This window comes from Lagopus muta, chromosome 1 (genome assembly GCF_023343835.1).
Source record: "Lagopus muta isolate bLagMut1 chromosome 1, bLagMut1 primary, whole genome shotgun sequence".
Classification (NCBI taxonomy): Eukaryota; Metazoa; Chordata; class Aves; order Galliformes; family Phasianidae; genus Lagopus; species Lagopus muta.
This window is the reverse complement of record NC_064433.1, coordinates 164,472,415-164,489,922: the sequence shown is the minus strand read 5'-3', so window position 1 is coordinate 164,489,922 and position 17,508 is coordinate 164,472,415. Positions and strand designations below refer to the sequence as shown.

At 38.9% G+C, this 17,508-nt stretch overlaps 1 protein-coding gene across 1 annotated transcript in view; it reads right to left on the bottom strand.

Annotated features, from left to right (window-relative positions):
* Positions 1-4,447: 4,447 nt before the first annotated feature.
* DGKH (diacylglycerol kinase eta) overlaps positions 4,448-17,508 on the bottom strand; it is a 163,174-nt gene continuing 150,113 nt past the window's right edge. Inside the window, 1 exon segment of the mRNA XM_048932685.1 lies at positions 4,448-15,614. Coding sequence (XP_048788642.1) covers positions 15,525-15,614 — 90 coding nt within the window. The 3' untranslated portion in view covers positions 4,448-15,524.

The window sequence follows — 17,508 nt, the reverse complement described above, 5'->3', positions numbered from 1 at the left end:
TAATCTCTATTTAAGAAATACCACTTCATCAAACCTTAATTGAGCTTAGTCAGCCATTAATTATGGTTCTTATTGACTGAGAAATAAACGGTGGTGGATCTTCCTGACATAATTAATATTTACAGTATTTTTGAGGAATTTAGGCTCATTTGCCCAGGCTGCCCTATCTACGGTGTTTGGAAAATTTAATTAATATTCCTATCAATATTTTAAATAGGCTTAAGAACCTGGAATCACAGAGTAATCATTTTCATGGCTGAGTGGCCACAGGGAGATGCAATTATATTGAAAATTTCATACTGAAGACATTTGATTTGTAAAGCACTATTTATCTTCCTAATACAACCTGGAGAGGGCTTTACACTGAAACTGTAGAATTTACACTGTTCATTTCTAGATGCTGTGGTGAAGCAGGACTGGCACAAGCACTGTCTACTCCATCTCCTCTTGCTTAACTGATTCTTCAATAAACTCTTCAAGAAACATATTTGATTTTAATTCACATCTAACTCATTCAGTTATTTTCTGTAATAAATTAGATCAAAAATGACATGTTTGACCTTAACTGCCACCAGGAAAAACAATTTCAGGTCTGAACTGGATTTTATGAGGCAGTCAATGCTGTTTGGTGTTATCCCATCTCTTACGTCAAGTATTCCGCGTGTGTAAACATTTCCTTGGGTTTATGGCACTCTCTTCTAGACCTGAAATCTGGATCAAATGAGGATTAGATCCCAGAACCCCCCGCCCCTCTCAGTGCTTTTAAAAGCTGGGAAAATCTATAAGGCACTATCTAGCTAGAAAGCATTACCTACCAAGCTCTTTTTGCAGATAAATAAAAGGTGAAATCACTATGCTTAAATTTACAGCTTCCCCCACTCCATACAAGCTGCGTTTCAGGAGTAGCTCCATGGAATCTTCAGCCACTCCTGAATTTTCTATCATTTCACTCACCTGAAAATATTCACCTAATGATTCTCATTGACTGAACCCATGGGTTTAGGTGAACAGCTGGGAAGTAAGTCATCAAGCGTAAGTTAAAAGCACATATTATGGTGTCAGAGAAGCAGCTGTTTGCAGACTTCAGTACAAAAACTTGCTGACTTGACCTTCAGAGACCTGAATGCTTCCATAGAGGGACAGTTTTGGCAGCATGTGAGAAAACACGCTGCTTGTTAAGCAGTTACAACATTAGCAGGCTTTTACCAGGGACAGTGTGTGAGGGATTCAGGGGTGTTAAATGTGTGATTTTTAATTAATGAACAGAATTACTCAGAGGACAGCACGACTGCCAGGAGGATGTATATCTGCTGTTACACTAGATAGTCAGAAGATAGTTTTGTTTTGTTTTGTTTTCAATGAAATTGAATAAAGGAAATTGCACTTTGCAAACTTTAATTGAGAAATGACAGCAGGCTGAGAACAACTGAAAAAGCTCTGAGACATGGTAGAGGAAAATAGCAGCTAAAGGGCACAGTGGAGACATGGGATCAGGCAGTATGTGCAAGCACAGCTCTATGCTGCTGACAGATGAGGGAAATAATATAAAGTAAAGCCCCAGCAGAAATCCTGTTGCTTCAATACGGAAGTGCATCTGCCACATTCTAGGATGTCCCATTTCATCACTGTGAAATCTATCCATCTCTCCCCCTATAAAAAGAAATATGCATTTCCTTGTAGATCCCCTTAGTTCCTGTTCAGAAGAAGAGGACACTGATCAGCTGCTGCTCTCACTCATGTGTTGTGCATTCCGCTGGGAAAGAAAATATTGCACCTCCTTTGTGCTGTAATGCTTGACATGCAAATTTGATCTGTGAAGCCTTCCTGCCATTAGGTGACTGGGGTGAACAAGGTCCTAGTTACCATGGGTAATTTTATTTCCTAAAAGTATGCCAACAAATATGATCAGAACTGCAATTACGTAGTTCAAAAACCACCAGTAATTACTCTAGAAGAAACAGTACAAACAAGTAGTTAATTACTCAACCAGTTTGGGTTAACAGCACACTCTGTCATCTGTTTCCAGGACATTGGAACACAAACACAATAAACACAAATTTCCAGTGGCTTGATTGGCATCATCTTGAATTAGTTTTGTTTCCTTCTTTTTACCACATACACGTATGTGAAAAACCAACAAGATTAACACGAAGTGAGGGAGTTGCTCATAATGCCACCAGTTTCAATTTTCCTCCTGTATTTTGTCTCTCTATGCCTACTTAACCTCTTTAAATAGAATCACTGAGGTTGGAAAAGACCTTAAGATCATGAAGTCCAACCATCAACTGTTACTAACAAGAACACCACAAAACCACATCACCAACTTCCATTTCAACATATCTTAGGGACAGTAATTTTGCCACTTCCCTGGGCAGACTGTTTCAATGTCTAACCACTCCTTCTGTGAAAAAAATCTTCCAAATGTCCAATCTAATCCTCTCGTGACACAACTTGAGGCTGCTGCCCTGCATGCTGTCACTTGTCATCTGACAGTGGAGACCAACATTGTCCTTGCTGCAGCCTCCTGTCAGGTAGCTGTAGAGAGAGATGAGATCTCCCTCATTATCTCCAGGCCAAACCACCCTAGGTCCCTCAGCCACTCCTCAGAGATCTCGTTTCTTAGCTCTTTCATCAGTTTTGTTGCTCTTTGCACTTACTCAAGCAAATTACTGTCCTTGTAGTGAATGGTCCCAAAATGAACACAGTGCTCAATGTGCGGCCTCACCAAGTGCCATGTACAAGGGTACAGTCGCTTCCATGGTGCTGTTGGCCATACTCTTTCTGATGCAGACCAGGAGGTCATTGGTCTTCTTGGCCTCCAGCGTACACTGTTGGCTCATGTTCCGTTGGCTATTGACCAGTAGTACCTCCAGCTCCTATTATGCAGGGCCATCTTCCAGCCACTCTTCCCCAAGCCTGTATAACTGCATGGGATTGCTGTGGTCCAAGCTGTCCGTTACATGCTATGTGATGGCAGTCATGATGATCTGCTTCATGACCTTTCCTGGCACTGAGGGGATCTCACTTTGGTTTCTTCCTCCTACACGACCCTTTTTGATAAACTGAACAGGCAAGAATTCCTGTACACTTTCTTCCAGGGGTTTCATGCATTCAGGAGATCGAATATGAACTCTTTCATGACTCCCATCTCTTGTTTTCAGATTTTAATGAGTTCTGTCACGGGAGTTAAAAGTTAACAATTTCAAAGTCTTTGTCATCAAGAATTCACTGTCACTGGCATTAATGAATCAATTACATGGCACAACAACTAAAATATACGCTGCAGTATGAAGCTCACCCATTTAACTAGGATTTTTTTTTTAACTATCTGACACAAGGACACAAGCCAGCAGTGTGTGTTTGCAGCCAAAAAGGCCAGTCATGGCCTTTTGATGGGCTCCATCAAAAGAGGGGTTGTCAGCGGAGTTAGGGAGGGGATTATCTCCCTCTGTTCTGCCCTTGTGGGGCTCCATCTGGAGTCCTGCATCCAGGGGCCCCAGCACAAGATGGATGCAGAGCTGCTGGAGTGGGTCCAGAGGAGGTCACATAGATAATCAGAGGGCTGGAGCATCTCTCCTATGAAGAAAGGTTTTTCAGCTTGGAGAAAAGAAGGCTCTGGGGAGACCTTATTGCTGCCTTCTGGTACTTAAAGGGAGCTCAAAAACAGGTGGAAGACCAACTTTTTGCATGGTCTACATTAAAGAAATGGAATACACACAAGACGCGCTCAGAATTAAAGTACAGGCTTCAGTGCTACAAGATTTGTAAGCACCTGGAATTCACTGTGCATTAAAACTTCCAGCTCTGACCTTTAAACAATCCAGATTATCCATAAACATGCCTCTCACACATGCATTCACATCAGGACAACAGGATCTCAGCTCCAGGACTTGCCCCAAACAACCAGCTTAAGCTCATGTACGCTGGACTTCATCTTCTGCCATCCACCATCACAGTTACTCTCACGTCATGCCTTGAGCTAAGTGCTAACCTAATAGCTTACTGACCCACAACATGGTAGTTGATCATTGCCTGCAGAATCACCTTCTGTCTTCAGGTCTTAGCATGGAATAAGCTCCAGTGACTGTTTACCTGGATTGGTGTTACAGAGGTTCAGCATATACCGCTGGGGAAAATGTGTTTGCTTTACTGCTGCTGACCTTGGAGAAATGGGCACTACTGTATATTATGTTTTAATGGCTGTTGTTACTATGGATGCAAATGTAAGTCTATTTTTACATTTAATATGGTGTATGCCAGCAAGACCTAGCGGAAGATCCGTGCAAATGTAAACACCTACATGCAGAGTGACCTACTTACAAGTTACATGTGGCCTTGCACGTAGCCATATAAAGTGTTTTCAAAGGCTGCATTCAAAGCCTGCAATTTAAAACAATTTCAGTGCAGCGTGTGGCAGACTGAACAGAAATGATGCTTGGTAGTCATTCATCCACATTTTATTTAGTTTTAACATACACAGTTTTTTCTTTTAAATTACAAAGGCTTACATTGTGCCAAGAAATTACTTTTGTATTGATTTCAGTGGGGAATTTTGTTTTAGATTTGATGACGTCGTTGCTGGCCCACATTTTGAGCGGATAACATTTAAAATTCAGTGTAATGATCAAGGACCTCCATCAATTTCCAGACACAGAAAGAATTCAAAGACTTACGTACATTGAATGCATTCTGTTTATTTGAGAAGGAAGATCTCGTATGAGTGCCCAATATGGAAGGCATCTTTTATCATGTACAATAAAATCAACCATTGCTTCCAGCAGAATACAAAAATACACATCTCAGTGACTTCCATACAATAATAAATATGTAATCATGCATCCAACAATAAAAAGGCACGGAAAACTGGTCACTTAGTAGTCATAAAAATTACTAACTATATTAACAAAGCCACCCAAATTATCTGTACAAGGAAATGTAACAATATATTCCAAAGGTGAAAACACATAAAACATCTTTAAAATAGTATATGCAATAAATACCTCAATTGTTTTTATATATTAAAAATAAAACTGTGCCATTGTAAACAGTATGTAAACAAACAAAATTCACTGTTCCTTACCATTATTACAAGTAAATAAAGCCGAAAGTTACACCCCTGCTCTGTTAGATATACTTCATTGGCAAGTTTTGTCAGGCAGTTTAAAGTTTTACTCTTTTCTGCAGCAAACAGAGCCCGCTATGTGTGTAATTGCAGCGCTATAGCAATTGCTAAGCTTCAAAACTGACTACTCAGAATGTAGTAGGTCATCAAATAGTCAGAGCCGAAACCAGAAAAAAAGCAATCTTTGCAGTGTTGTGGACGAAATTATTTATGCTACATAGAACAGCGTCAGTAAAACTTAGCCACTTGTATACCACTGCTCTTCTATAGGCATCCGGGGCTGTACCACGTGGTGAGCATCCCCCCTCCCACAGGCAGAGAAAGAGAGGCACACAGAGGTAACCCACCTGCCCCAGTCCTCAGCACATGAAGCCAAAAGCAGAACCTGTGGCCCCCGACTGCCCACCCTCCTCATTCCCTCTGATATCCTGTACCCATCACGGCCCTTCTGACAAATAACACAGCCCTGAAGCCCATTCCTGATTAGAATTACAGAAAGACAAAGAGCAAGCAAAAGGAAAGCTGTCAGCTCGCTCGGGCACCCACCTGCTCCCACTAATGCCCATGTCAGATTGACATTAGCACAGCAGTGAGCGCAGGCAGAGCCCTGCACATCCTCCAGGAGCTCACTGCTTGCCACCACTGCTGCTTCTTTTGGAATTTCTATAGCTAACAAACTCCCAGAAAGTTCAACCAGCTTCCTTCCTCATTAGCAATGAGATGAGTGTGAACTGAAATATTATCCTTTCTTAAACAAAGATATAGAAAAAGATGCCTGGGAGTGGTGGGTGTTCTGTACAGAGGTCTTCAGAATGAGTCTTACAGGGTAATATGATAAAATATTGATAATGTTGTTGGTAAATACCTCATTTTACAAATCCTGCTGTTTCCCTGGGGTGACTCCCTATGATGATAGGTAAGAGGAAGTTTCAGAAGGAAATTTTTCACACAGAGGGTGGTACACACCGGAACAGGTTGCCCAAGGAGGCTGTGGATGCCCCATCCCTGGAGGCATTCAAGGCCAGGCTGGATGTGGCTCTGGGCAGCGTGGTCCAGTGGTTGGTGACCCTGCACACAGCAGGGGGGTTGAAACTAGATGATCACTGTGGTCCTTTTCAACCCAGGCCATTCTATGATTCTGTGATTACCAACTTACCTGTCCTGGACACATATTTTTCAGTGCATGACAGCTCTAGTTTGAAAACAATATTTTCAGCCTTAGACAAAGAAATGAATTTGTGTTTATGCAGCTGTTTCACAGCCTTCTGTCTTTCTACTGGAGGAATAAACTCATAGCATCCACAATTAAAAAATACCCTGTAAAGGGATTTAGGAAGCACTGCATTACAGTAATTTTCCTCCCTGCCACTGCTGAAGAACTGATCCTTCTGTCTCTAAACAAGCCATTTCTCTAATATCAAGCAGTTGTCTGATTTACTCTCCTACTTAATATCTGCATAATTTTATTCACTTGTGAAACATTACAAGAGTCATCCTTCAGACTAGCTCTGAAGTTACCTCCACGTCTCAAGAAGTTTAAAGCTGTACAGAATATAAAGGATGTTTTTAGATAAGGTACTTTTGGATAAGGTACTTAAAGTGACTCACTCCAGGTCTACAGAGCCAGGCGAGCTGTAGGAAATCAGTAGGTGTAGAAAAGAGAAGGGACATCTTTCTATTCACCAATAAATATTTCTTCATTTTCGCTTACCACACTACATGCCAACTTTGTAGAGAGGTGTGAAACACGATCTACTTTTAGAAGATTCCGTATTAAATCTTACAAAAGGTCTTTTAGAAGCAATTTTCATAGACATGTTCAAGGACCACAACAATGAAAAAGTCTGTACATTCGATGAGGCATATATTCCCACGTGTTGTATTTCGCAGGTTCTCTAGAAAAATCCAAACAGCAACTGCAAATTTCACATTGGGAAAAATAAATACATTTCACTCATTCCAAAACAAATAATAATAATATCACAGTAGGAAAACAGCCAGTAAACAATGGATTCAGAGGGGTTTAATCTTGGCCGCTGTGAGATCGATGGGAGTTTTGCCAAGGATTTGTACAAAGCCAAAATTTCACCCAGAATCTTGTACAATTCTTCAGCTGACAACAACCATAGACATCCTGCCACACTGCTGTATAAGTTAAATATTAACAAGCGTCTGTAAACATCCTGCCATTCATCTCATATAAAAAATATTATCATAAAAACAATGCAGCATCTCAAGCATTGTATATATTTAAGTTTTTTGGCTCTGCACACAAGCTGGTGTCCTTACATTGGGCAAAACCAGGGTGTATATATATATATATATATATATATGTACAAGTGTGCATGCACACACACACACACACTACTAACTACATACTGCATATATACAGGCATGCACACACAATACTGGCAAGAGAACAACATTCATAGGTACAGCATTCAGAAATTCATCACTGATCAATCTGAAGACAACTTTCACATGAGGAACAACTTCTACCTACCCAAATCTTCTGGAGGTTTACATATAAATGCTAAAACAAAGAAGGACTAAAGTGCTGTTTGAAGCCAAGCGCGTGCATTAAGTGCCAACAGATCTGTGGCCTTACTCTGCATATTTGCAAAGACAACAAATCTCCCTGTAGAGTGAACAGGACCAAGTGAAAATGAACAGTAGAAGCTACAGAGTGTGCTGGTAGGACCAGATGACCTCAGCTGGTCCCTTTCAAGCTAAATCACCCAGTGAGCCTGTGATTGTTTTTTATTTATCTAAAACAGAGCAAATCACGTTGAGTATTTTCCTTTCCTCATTGGTATTTTTTTAAAATAGGTGGAAAAGTTGCATTTCAGCTTTTTGCTTCAGAACTTAATTCAAACCCAAACATATGAGTTGTGCATAAGATGACAGTGTCACATTTCTGAATGCAGTGCATTCTGCACCACTTGCCTGTGTGCTTTATGCAGTCACTCATGCAAATAAGTGAATGCTATTACAGTATTGGCTCACCCCTGTATCATGAATACGAGCTGAATACTCACTGAAGAGAAAAGCCTGGCTAAAAAGAGCACCTCTCTAATACACTTAGAAGAAATCAGCTACCTTTTCTACATGCCAAAACACACACTGCAAACAAATTCATGCAATTCAGTAGCATTCCTTGTTTAAAGATACCATCTCTGTACATACTAGGGAAACTTTCTACCTTTCCGGAGCAAAGAATAATAATGGATGTATTCTGAAAAAAAAACCATCAGTGGAGAGCTATAACTAAGTGCTGACTTAGCTTCTGGATTTTACTGATGTTTAAGACATTATTTGTTTATTAAGATAGTTGATGTGTATCTAAGTTACAAATCAGGAGGTTTTTTGGGAGGTATATAGGGTGTGCCATAGATATTCAGCAGCTGCTAGTATAAGATGTCATTAAATTACTTGGGTGTGAGGACAGTGATGAAAAAACACCAAATCTCTGCTGCAAAGATCAGGCTCTCTTCTCCTCCTGCAAGTCCCCAATGGTTTGTACTCTTTATGTACAAACAACATTTGCAGCACATCTAATGTGCTGTGAATCCTGCCCTACGATGAGAAAAAGGCCCTACTGACATACAAACAGCAGCAAACTAAATTACTGGCTATGTGTTTGGCAGCTCTAGGGAAGCCCCTCTTTTAGGATTCAAAGGACAGGACAGAACACAGCGGCTGACGGAGGGAAATATTTCAAGACAAGTTTGGAAACTGCCCTTTTTCCTGCTTGACAGGAAAAAATGGTAATTTTGTCCTACATGGATGATGGTGTTTTCCTAAGTGCACATTTTAAATACACAGAAATCCAAGTGAGGAATTAGGTCCACAAGTGACAGATGCCTGTAGAAAATCCAGTCAAGTCTGACTAAGCAGTATAGTGGTCCTTTTCAACCCAGGCCATTCTGTGATTCTGTGATTCTAAAAACAATCATTTTAATGTCACTGTCAGGTTATTAATTAATAACTAAACAGTTTTCCAATCTAATTAGTTGTTTCAAAGTAGGACTCCCTGGGTTAATTCCCTTTAAATCTTCACAGTAGGCATTTGGGGCATTGTGGAGGTTTGTATTTATTAAAAAAAAAATAAAAAATCAAATGGCTTAGCACTTTGTATCATACTGCTTTTTCTTTCATTATCTTTTCAAATGCAGCTTTCGGTGGAGATTGCAAGTGTGTAACTTGGAGGATTTTAGGCCCCATGGGCTCAAAATCTGATCCAGGTGTTTATATTAAAAATGTGGTGTCAATTGGGAGAGAAGTTTTTTGATTATTTGCAATAGATTTTTATCATTAAAGCACATAAATATACACATTTTCTGCTGATTGCTCTGAAGATGGAAGCTCTTTAACCACTGCAGCTGAATTGATTGCAATTTGACCAAGAATAGTCTCAGGTCTATAGCTGCCAGAGTTTTGCTGGTTTGCCAATGTCTTAATAGTGCTAATATTTTATTATTATTATTATTATTATTAGTGATAATAAAGGATGATATGTCCCTGTTCACTGCAGGAGAGTTGGGCTAACTGATCTTCAAAGGTCCCCTCCATCTCAAATAATTTTATGAGTCCACGATCGTATGATAGAATTTTAAGTTTAGTTCCAAAGACTTCAAAAATGCAACTTTCAAAAACATTCCCTTTGCTTATAAACTTGAGGGCAAACACATTAAGCCTAGGAAAGTCACAATAAACATTGGTATTAGCTCTAAATGGTTGTAAGCCTCCTGGAACTCTCCAGATGGCTTCCAAATGGAATACTTTGGACTGCTTTGTGAGAGCAGTCTGGGCTTCTGTGTGGCAGAAATGAGCATCTCAAGTACATAAGCTACCCATTAACAGAGCTTTTTAACCTAATGCAACAGTAGTAAGAAGTAGAATTTTTTTTCTCCTTTTGTAAAAAAGATTGAGTTGCACACTATGTTCTCAATATAAGTAGAGGACTTTATGCAACCAGTGAAGTTTTTCAGCTGATAATTACCATGTGATGTTCTATCAATCCTGCTGACACTACCATTCAACTATGAAGAGGCAGCAGGAAGAGTTTAAGTCTTGTCCAAACTCCTCGGTTTCCTAAGGTGATCAAAAACTCCTCTTGCTTAAGACAAACATACAATCATGTACAGTTCCTGCAAACGTTAGATCTTAGTAGTGAGCATAAGCAGCATCACAACTGATGATATGAAAATCATACCACAAAACACAGAATCTAAGAAAACAACCAAAAAATGGGAGAGCCTGTGGCACGAATGTGACACTCAGAGCAATGCAGTTGAGAGGTACATTGGGGTGAAAAAATAAAAGAAAAACTTCATGCAGTTTGCTGTGGCTCTCACTTACACAAGTGACAGATGATCTCCCAGCTGTAAGCAGAATATATTCCTCCAGCACTGTTTTCCTCAACAACATGCATTGCTTGTAACATTAACTTTCACAAATAGACTTTACACTGCTAATTATTAGTTACCAGAACTGTCAAACTTGTATGCAATAAATTAATACTCAGGGGCATGGGGAGAGCAAAGGAAAAAGAGCTCTAAACATTAGTAATGCAATCATTAATAGCAAACATTGAGCAAAATGGAATCACTGGGGTCTGGAGGTTTTTTTCTTACATATCCACTGTGGAATTATCTGTGCATAATATAGAGTTCTAAATTTATTTTAAAGGCAACATTGCTGTATTTCATCTCCTATTTGTTTTATACTTTACTTTTATATTACGTGTGGAAAGGTTCCAGTCTTCTACAAAAGAAAACTAGATGCAATAAGAAACATGGATTATTTAACCCCATAGTAAGATGCATTATTAAGGCATTATGACTTTTTCATTAAGTGAATTAGTACCAGTGAGTTCAATTAAAGAGTAAAAACTGGCAGGTTTTGTATTTCCATACAAAGAGCACAGGAAAATACAAAATATGCCATAATAAAAAAAAAATAAATCAATTCCTCTTGCCTGAATTACAATTATACAACATTTCAGTCTGAATTTCTTTGGGCAGGGATGGAGAAAGAAGGATGTGTTCTATTTATTATTTAGAGGACCCAAAGGTATTTACTCCAGTCCCAAAGTAAGGAATCCTTAGGAATAGTCGTGGAGGGTTTTTGAACACCTGCTTTCCATTCTGTTCTTCCATAAGTTTAATATATTTTTCTTTGACAGAAGCTGGTGTTTGGGAGAAAAAATTTTGTTTAAGGGCAAATACATAAAAATATATCATGAATAAAATTTTCAATTGCCATCTTATAAAAAAAAAATTTGCTCAAGCTTTTCTTTAAAGTACTGTAAAACAAAAATAAACACCAAAAACCTAAAAACACACAGTTGGCTGATGTGATCCAGTTTCTAAAAAGAAGGCATTATGTACTACAAGGCAATATTTGCATCACCCAAATAAGAAGCTGCTAAGACACCTGAATGCAATTAGCTGGAAAAATCTATAGGAAAATGATGAAAAACAAAAGCACTCTGAGCAATGCGCTGCCTTTTTACAACCTGCTTCTCCTCTTCTTTTTGAAGTTGAGCACATTCATGTACATGAAACTAAATGATCATTGTGGTCCTTTTCAGCCTAGGCCATTCTATGATTCTATGAATACCATCCACTTCAAAAAAATGCTGATTGCTTGGCATTGCTTTCATAGATTTTAAGGTACACTGACAGACAGTAGAGTTGTGTTAGACTACGGAAAAAAATGAATCCAGTGAGGACTGGATAGTGATTTTTGTCTTGAATCTAGCATGTTGAATTAGGCTCCACAAAAGCTACTGGGATAACTAGTTTTCCAGAAAATTAACTACTTCAAGGGAAGTTGCTTACCTTCCTTGTATTGAAAGGCTTTGAGGAGACCTCATTGTGGCCTTCCAGTACTTGAAGAGAGTGTATGAACAGGAGGGGGAACGACTATTTACAAGGATGGATAGAGAAAGGACAAGGAGGAATGGTTTTAAACTGAGACAGAGGAGGTTTAGGTTGGATATTAGGAGGAAGTTTTTCACACAAAGAGTGGTGACGCACTGGAACAGGTTGCCTAAGGAGGTTGTGGATGCCCCATCCCTGGAGGCATTCAAGGCCAAGCTGGATGTGGCTCTGGGCAGCCTGGTCTGCTGGTTGGTGACCCTGCACGTAGCAGGGGGTTGAAACGAGATGATCACAGAATCATAGAATGGCCTGGGTTGAAAAGGCTCTCAAAGACCATCTTGTTTCAACCCCCCTCCCACAGACAGGGTTGCCAACCACTAGACCAGGCTGCCCAGAGCCACATCTTTATGGTCCTTTTCAACCCAGGCCATTCTATGATTCTATGATGATTCTATGAAATGTTAGAAAGTATGCTTTGAAGTGCTTTAAGCATCGAGATTAAAGAATTCTGTGTGTTAAAAATGAAACTGCGTGTGTCCTCAGTTCTGGGAGCTGGGACTTTGAGAGCAGTAGGGAAAAAAACCATACTTGTAAATCTACAATAATCATGAGATAGTAACATTGCATTCGAAAATCAATCTTGACAAAAGCCACATCTCATAACACAGATACAAAACACGACCTCAACAGAGAAATCCTGTAAGATATTTTGATCCTCCTTGTCCAACACATTTGGAACTGATATTCAAAACTATTCTAAGGCATAGAGTTGCATGAAACGTGCTCTCTTGGACGTCTATTAAATAAAACATAACTGTTGCCTAAACTACTTTTTCTACTTGCACTTTTTAAAAAACCCCTCTGCTTTAGGACAATCAAAATTGAATTCTTTGGTGATCATTTAAAATAATGGAACTTTGTAAAGACAAGTTGTCCTACACTGAGGTAATTTGAAGAGTGTCATAAGAAAGCTGCATTCCAAAACAACACTTTGTCATTCTTCTTGCCTAAAAGCATCTCCCTTTTTTTTTTTATACTGTGTAGGCCTTTATAGCTGTCATCACATGGCCTTAACTCAATCCTGTTCCAGAGCCCATCTTACCGCAGTGCAGATAGCAAGACTGAAAGCTATGGGGAGAGTGAATCAGGAAAGCAAAGAAAATAATACCATGAATTATGTCCTCAACTTGACCAGGAGGACTAACTACATCATCAACCACAACACTGACACATCAGAATTGCGCCACACATTAAAATATAGCTTAGCTTACAAGGAAACAAAGAGAAAAGGACACGTAACTTGTGAAGACTCGGCAGATGACATTTGGGCATCATTAAAGGGGTCAACGTCAAGTACACGAAAGAAAAAACCTTTCCATTGTTTGCATATGCTTTTAATACAACAGCATGAAAGTAATGTCACTTGGTGAATGGCTTTTGTTTCTTTCTGAACCAAAAAACTAGTGGAGCATTGCCTTTTACTTTTGTTTGTTGACCAGAACAATGAATTATGTCCACAAAACTCCCAGAGCGATGACGGTTTAACCTACAGCAGCAAGAACGTGCAGTACTATAAATGGATATAAACAAAGCTTGCCTTCCTCCTTTTTAACTTTACTTGCAATAAAACAATGAGGGGAGCACATCTGACTTCCCAAGGGATGAATCTCGCCATCCTCCTGAGAAATGGAGGACAAAATCTGGCTGTGGTACTTGGCGTTGTCCCCTTTAAGTAAGGAAAAGCTTTCGGCAAGACAAATGAAACCTTACTCTGCTGTTTACTAGGAAAACAGAAATAGATATTAACATGGTTGTTAACTTGTAAGAATTGACAAAGATACTCAATAAAGCATAAATCAAGAGTTCCTGGGGTGGGAAAGCTGCACTGATCAGAACAGCAAGACAAGCAGTTCTGTGCAAGTTCTCTGGCATGTGATGCAGTATCATCTCATCTCAGCCACTGAAGCAGGTTCTGTGTGTCTTAACCCCTAGATATTATGTATGTTATTTTTCTACTAGATTAATACTTTGTGAGAAATTAACTAGAAATTCAATTATGAAGCTATGTTTTGTTTAAGTAAATTGTAAATAGCCTTATAAACTCTAGTCTAATGCAATTACTAAACAAAGATGGCTTTCATTTTTAACCTTATAACACTCACAGATTACTAGTTTGCATGTGAATCGTATTTGCATGCATAGTGTAAAACTTCAGATTCTCTTAATTTTTTTATGATCTACTGATGTAGGAGCGCTGACAAACAAATTGATGCCTCTGTAAAGAAATGCATACAGACAATTTTTTAAATTAATAGTATATTAGTAATGAGTATAAGCTGACCCCACAAAAATCAAATCAGCTGCTACATTTTAACACTTTCCTTATTTATGCGTGATAAATAAATCGAATTTTCCTGTAAGAAATTCTCGTTAATCTTTCAACCTGCTTTTTGCACAGCAGAATAAATAAAACCATTAGTTCCTAAAAGCTCCGATATGCTACGGATGTTTAAGATAACTGGATAACTACATTTAATGCACCATGAGAAAATTCCTTATCATTTTCCATGCAGGAAGCCAACTGATATTTTTGTGAGGTACTGATCTTTCAAAAATACTCATAAGTTAGTTACCTGATACACCTTCTGTACATGGTATATTTAAAAATCTAACTGTACAACGTCCCAATCATATATAATGCATACAACTTGCTGAATATGGCACAAATGCTTAAGTTTCCACACCCACACATCCTTTGCCATAGAACTCATTTAGGAATAACACAACACTGAAGAATAGAAAAGTGCCTGGAACCGAAAAAGGACACTCAAGTAGTAATAAATTAATTCTCATTCAAACCGATATAAAAGTTGTTCAAGTGTTTAAAGTATCAGATATGTCATGCAACGGAATGACAGACAAGTCAGGCAGGCACACCATGCATTATAGTTGGCATTCAGAGTACAAGAAGGTATCTTTCCCCATCCTGCGTGGCCCGTGAGCGCCTGGTACCTGAGGCATTGCCAGACCCGCGTGTGGAACCTCGGAAGCGGCCACCTCTCAGGCTCCTGCACAGGAAGCTGTAGGGGATCTGTGCCCAGGAAGGGCAACCAGACAACCTCGTGCTGTACGGCGGCATCTTGCTGCGTTGTAAGAGAGAGGCATACTGAGCTGCATGTAAGCAAAGCGATCGTTTCTTGATATATTTTCCAGTCAGTGCAGTTCACCATCAACTGATTTACCAAAATGTGCTTATCTGAACTGGCCAAGTGTGAACACCAAGAAAACTCCTTCACAGAACGCATAACCATTTCTTTTTTTTTTTTTTTCTTTTGGCACAAATTCTCTTATGCTCTTGCAACAAGCTCTTCGCCACACAAGTACTGGGCAATGCTAGCCTGTACGAACACGCTAGCGCTTATTCTTCCATACAGTAAACTACAAAGACAGCCAAGTGCCTGCAACGGCTTCGCTTCTCCAGCAATGTTCCCTCTCTTCTGAGAGCACCAGCACAATTACACTTCAGACAAAGGGGTGTTCTTGCTGAGCTCCTTAATTCCCTGGAGAATTCGCTTCATATGACCCACTTTCGTTATCCCCAGGTCCTACAGAAATCAAGAAAAAAAGGGAGAGAAAAAGAAGAAAAGTTATTTACTTTTTTTTTTCATTTTGTTAAAGGCCATGATTATTATCTAACCGTGCAAAAGATGTCTAGAAATGTGCTAACCACAATCAACATTAACTTGAAAATAATCTATGGCTCTAGCAAATGTCACCTAAAAAAATGCTTACAGCACACAGTGTATCTCTGTTTGAAAATTACTTACCTGCAATAACCATATAACTGAAAGTATTACAATTTTTCAAAAACATCTTTTGCTTGGTTTCTAAGTACAAGTCTCTTTGTAATTTCTAGAAAAATGAACAATCTCCCCCTCCTCTCTAATGCAGTAATCAAATGCTTGGTAGGATGAGATGGATTAGAGCTTCTGTCCAGCTCTGTTACTTGATCTGTGGCCCTATGATGCCTGTCTGAAGCAAATAGCACACACATCCCGAGTTTCTCAAGTGAAAGTGGATGTAATGGCATGTAGGACAACTTCCCTTCAGAGAGCAATAGAAAAGGTAAGCATTTGTTTTTCATTCTAAAATGGTTCAGCCTCCTAACGTGGACTGCCTTGATGATTAGAGAGCTGGAAAAAATTTTCTCATAGACATGATTGTCACATCCCAAAGAAAATGGTAAAAACACAAATGCAGATCTCTTTCAGGCACCACTCACACAAACATATCAGTTGAAGTATTTCTAATATCAGTTTCTTGGACCCATCTTTGCCTAAGTGACAACAGGCAAGAAATTCTTGCAGCAAAACTCTTCCAGCATTAGAAACAGCTTAGAGAACATTCTTCTCCTATTTTTACTTGGTCTGATAGTCAGAGAAACAGAACAGAATGCCCAGCTGTGTTAATGATCCCCAACTGCGCTAATGAATTTTCATCTGATGTTGGTGAAAACCTGCTTCTGTTGTCTGTCAAACCCAGCTTTGAAAAACTCTTTAAAATCCTTGTGTTGGTCATGTTGAGCTAGTGGTGAATTCAAACAGTATAGTAATTTGTAGACTAAACCTTACCTAAACAGACCATGATTAAAGAAAAGTCTGAACAAATTTCTCTACCTATCCCTCTGAAATAAAAATCCTTTCATTTTGGTAGGAGACTTTTCCATTATGAAGACATAAAAAAGAATGGAGTTGAATTAATGGCTTGAAATAATTGTTTTCAGACAGAATAAAAGATGAAACTATATGGAACGTTCTTTGAAAAGCTTACATAAAGGCTGCATCTACCCTTCTACAGTCACAGAAACCTCAGAAAACCTGCAGTGCACATTATTTAAAAGTGTGCAATTCACTTTGCATTTGCATTTCATCAAAGCAAGAAAAGGTTGGCATGAATTAATTATTTTGGGGTAAAAGCATAGATTAAACAGGCGCATTAATTTTCAGAGTCAAGGCTGAACTCTTGTTATGTTAGAGATAAAAAAAACAACTGGTTGTTATTTCAGAAGAAAAGTGTAAATAACTTCAATACACCAACATTCGTTACAGCACTTTGGCACAAAGGTGTCAATATTAAAGAGTTCACAATGTGCTCGAGTCCCCAAACCAAGTGCTGTTCATAAAACTATCAGAAAAAAAATACTTGATTTTTCCATATTGCATTTATATTTTGTTTCCACTGATGCATATTCACATCAATTTGTGTAGAAAAATAAAATAGTTAACTATAAAGTAGCACTCATTTTAAGTTAAGAGAATTGGCAAACTTGTTAAACTCATCCAACAATGACGTTAACTTTTTTCATCATGAATTTGGTGCTGGGGAATGTTTTCTTATTTATGCTAAACTTAATTTTCCAAAGACTCAAAAGCATGCAAGAGTGTTGAAACTACTGAAATTCCCCTGCTGCTCTGTGGCAGAAATTCCATCCAATGTAAA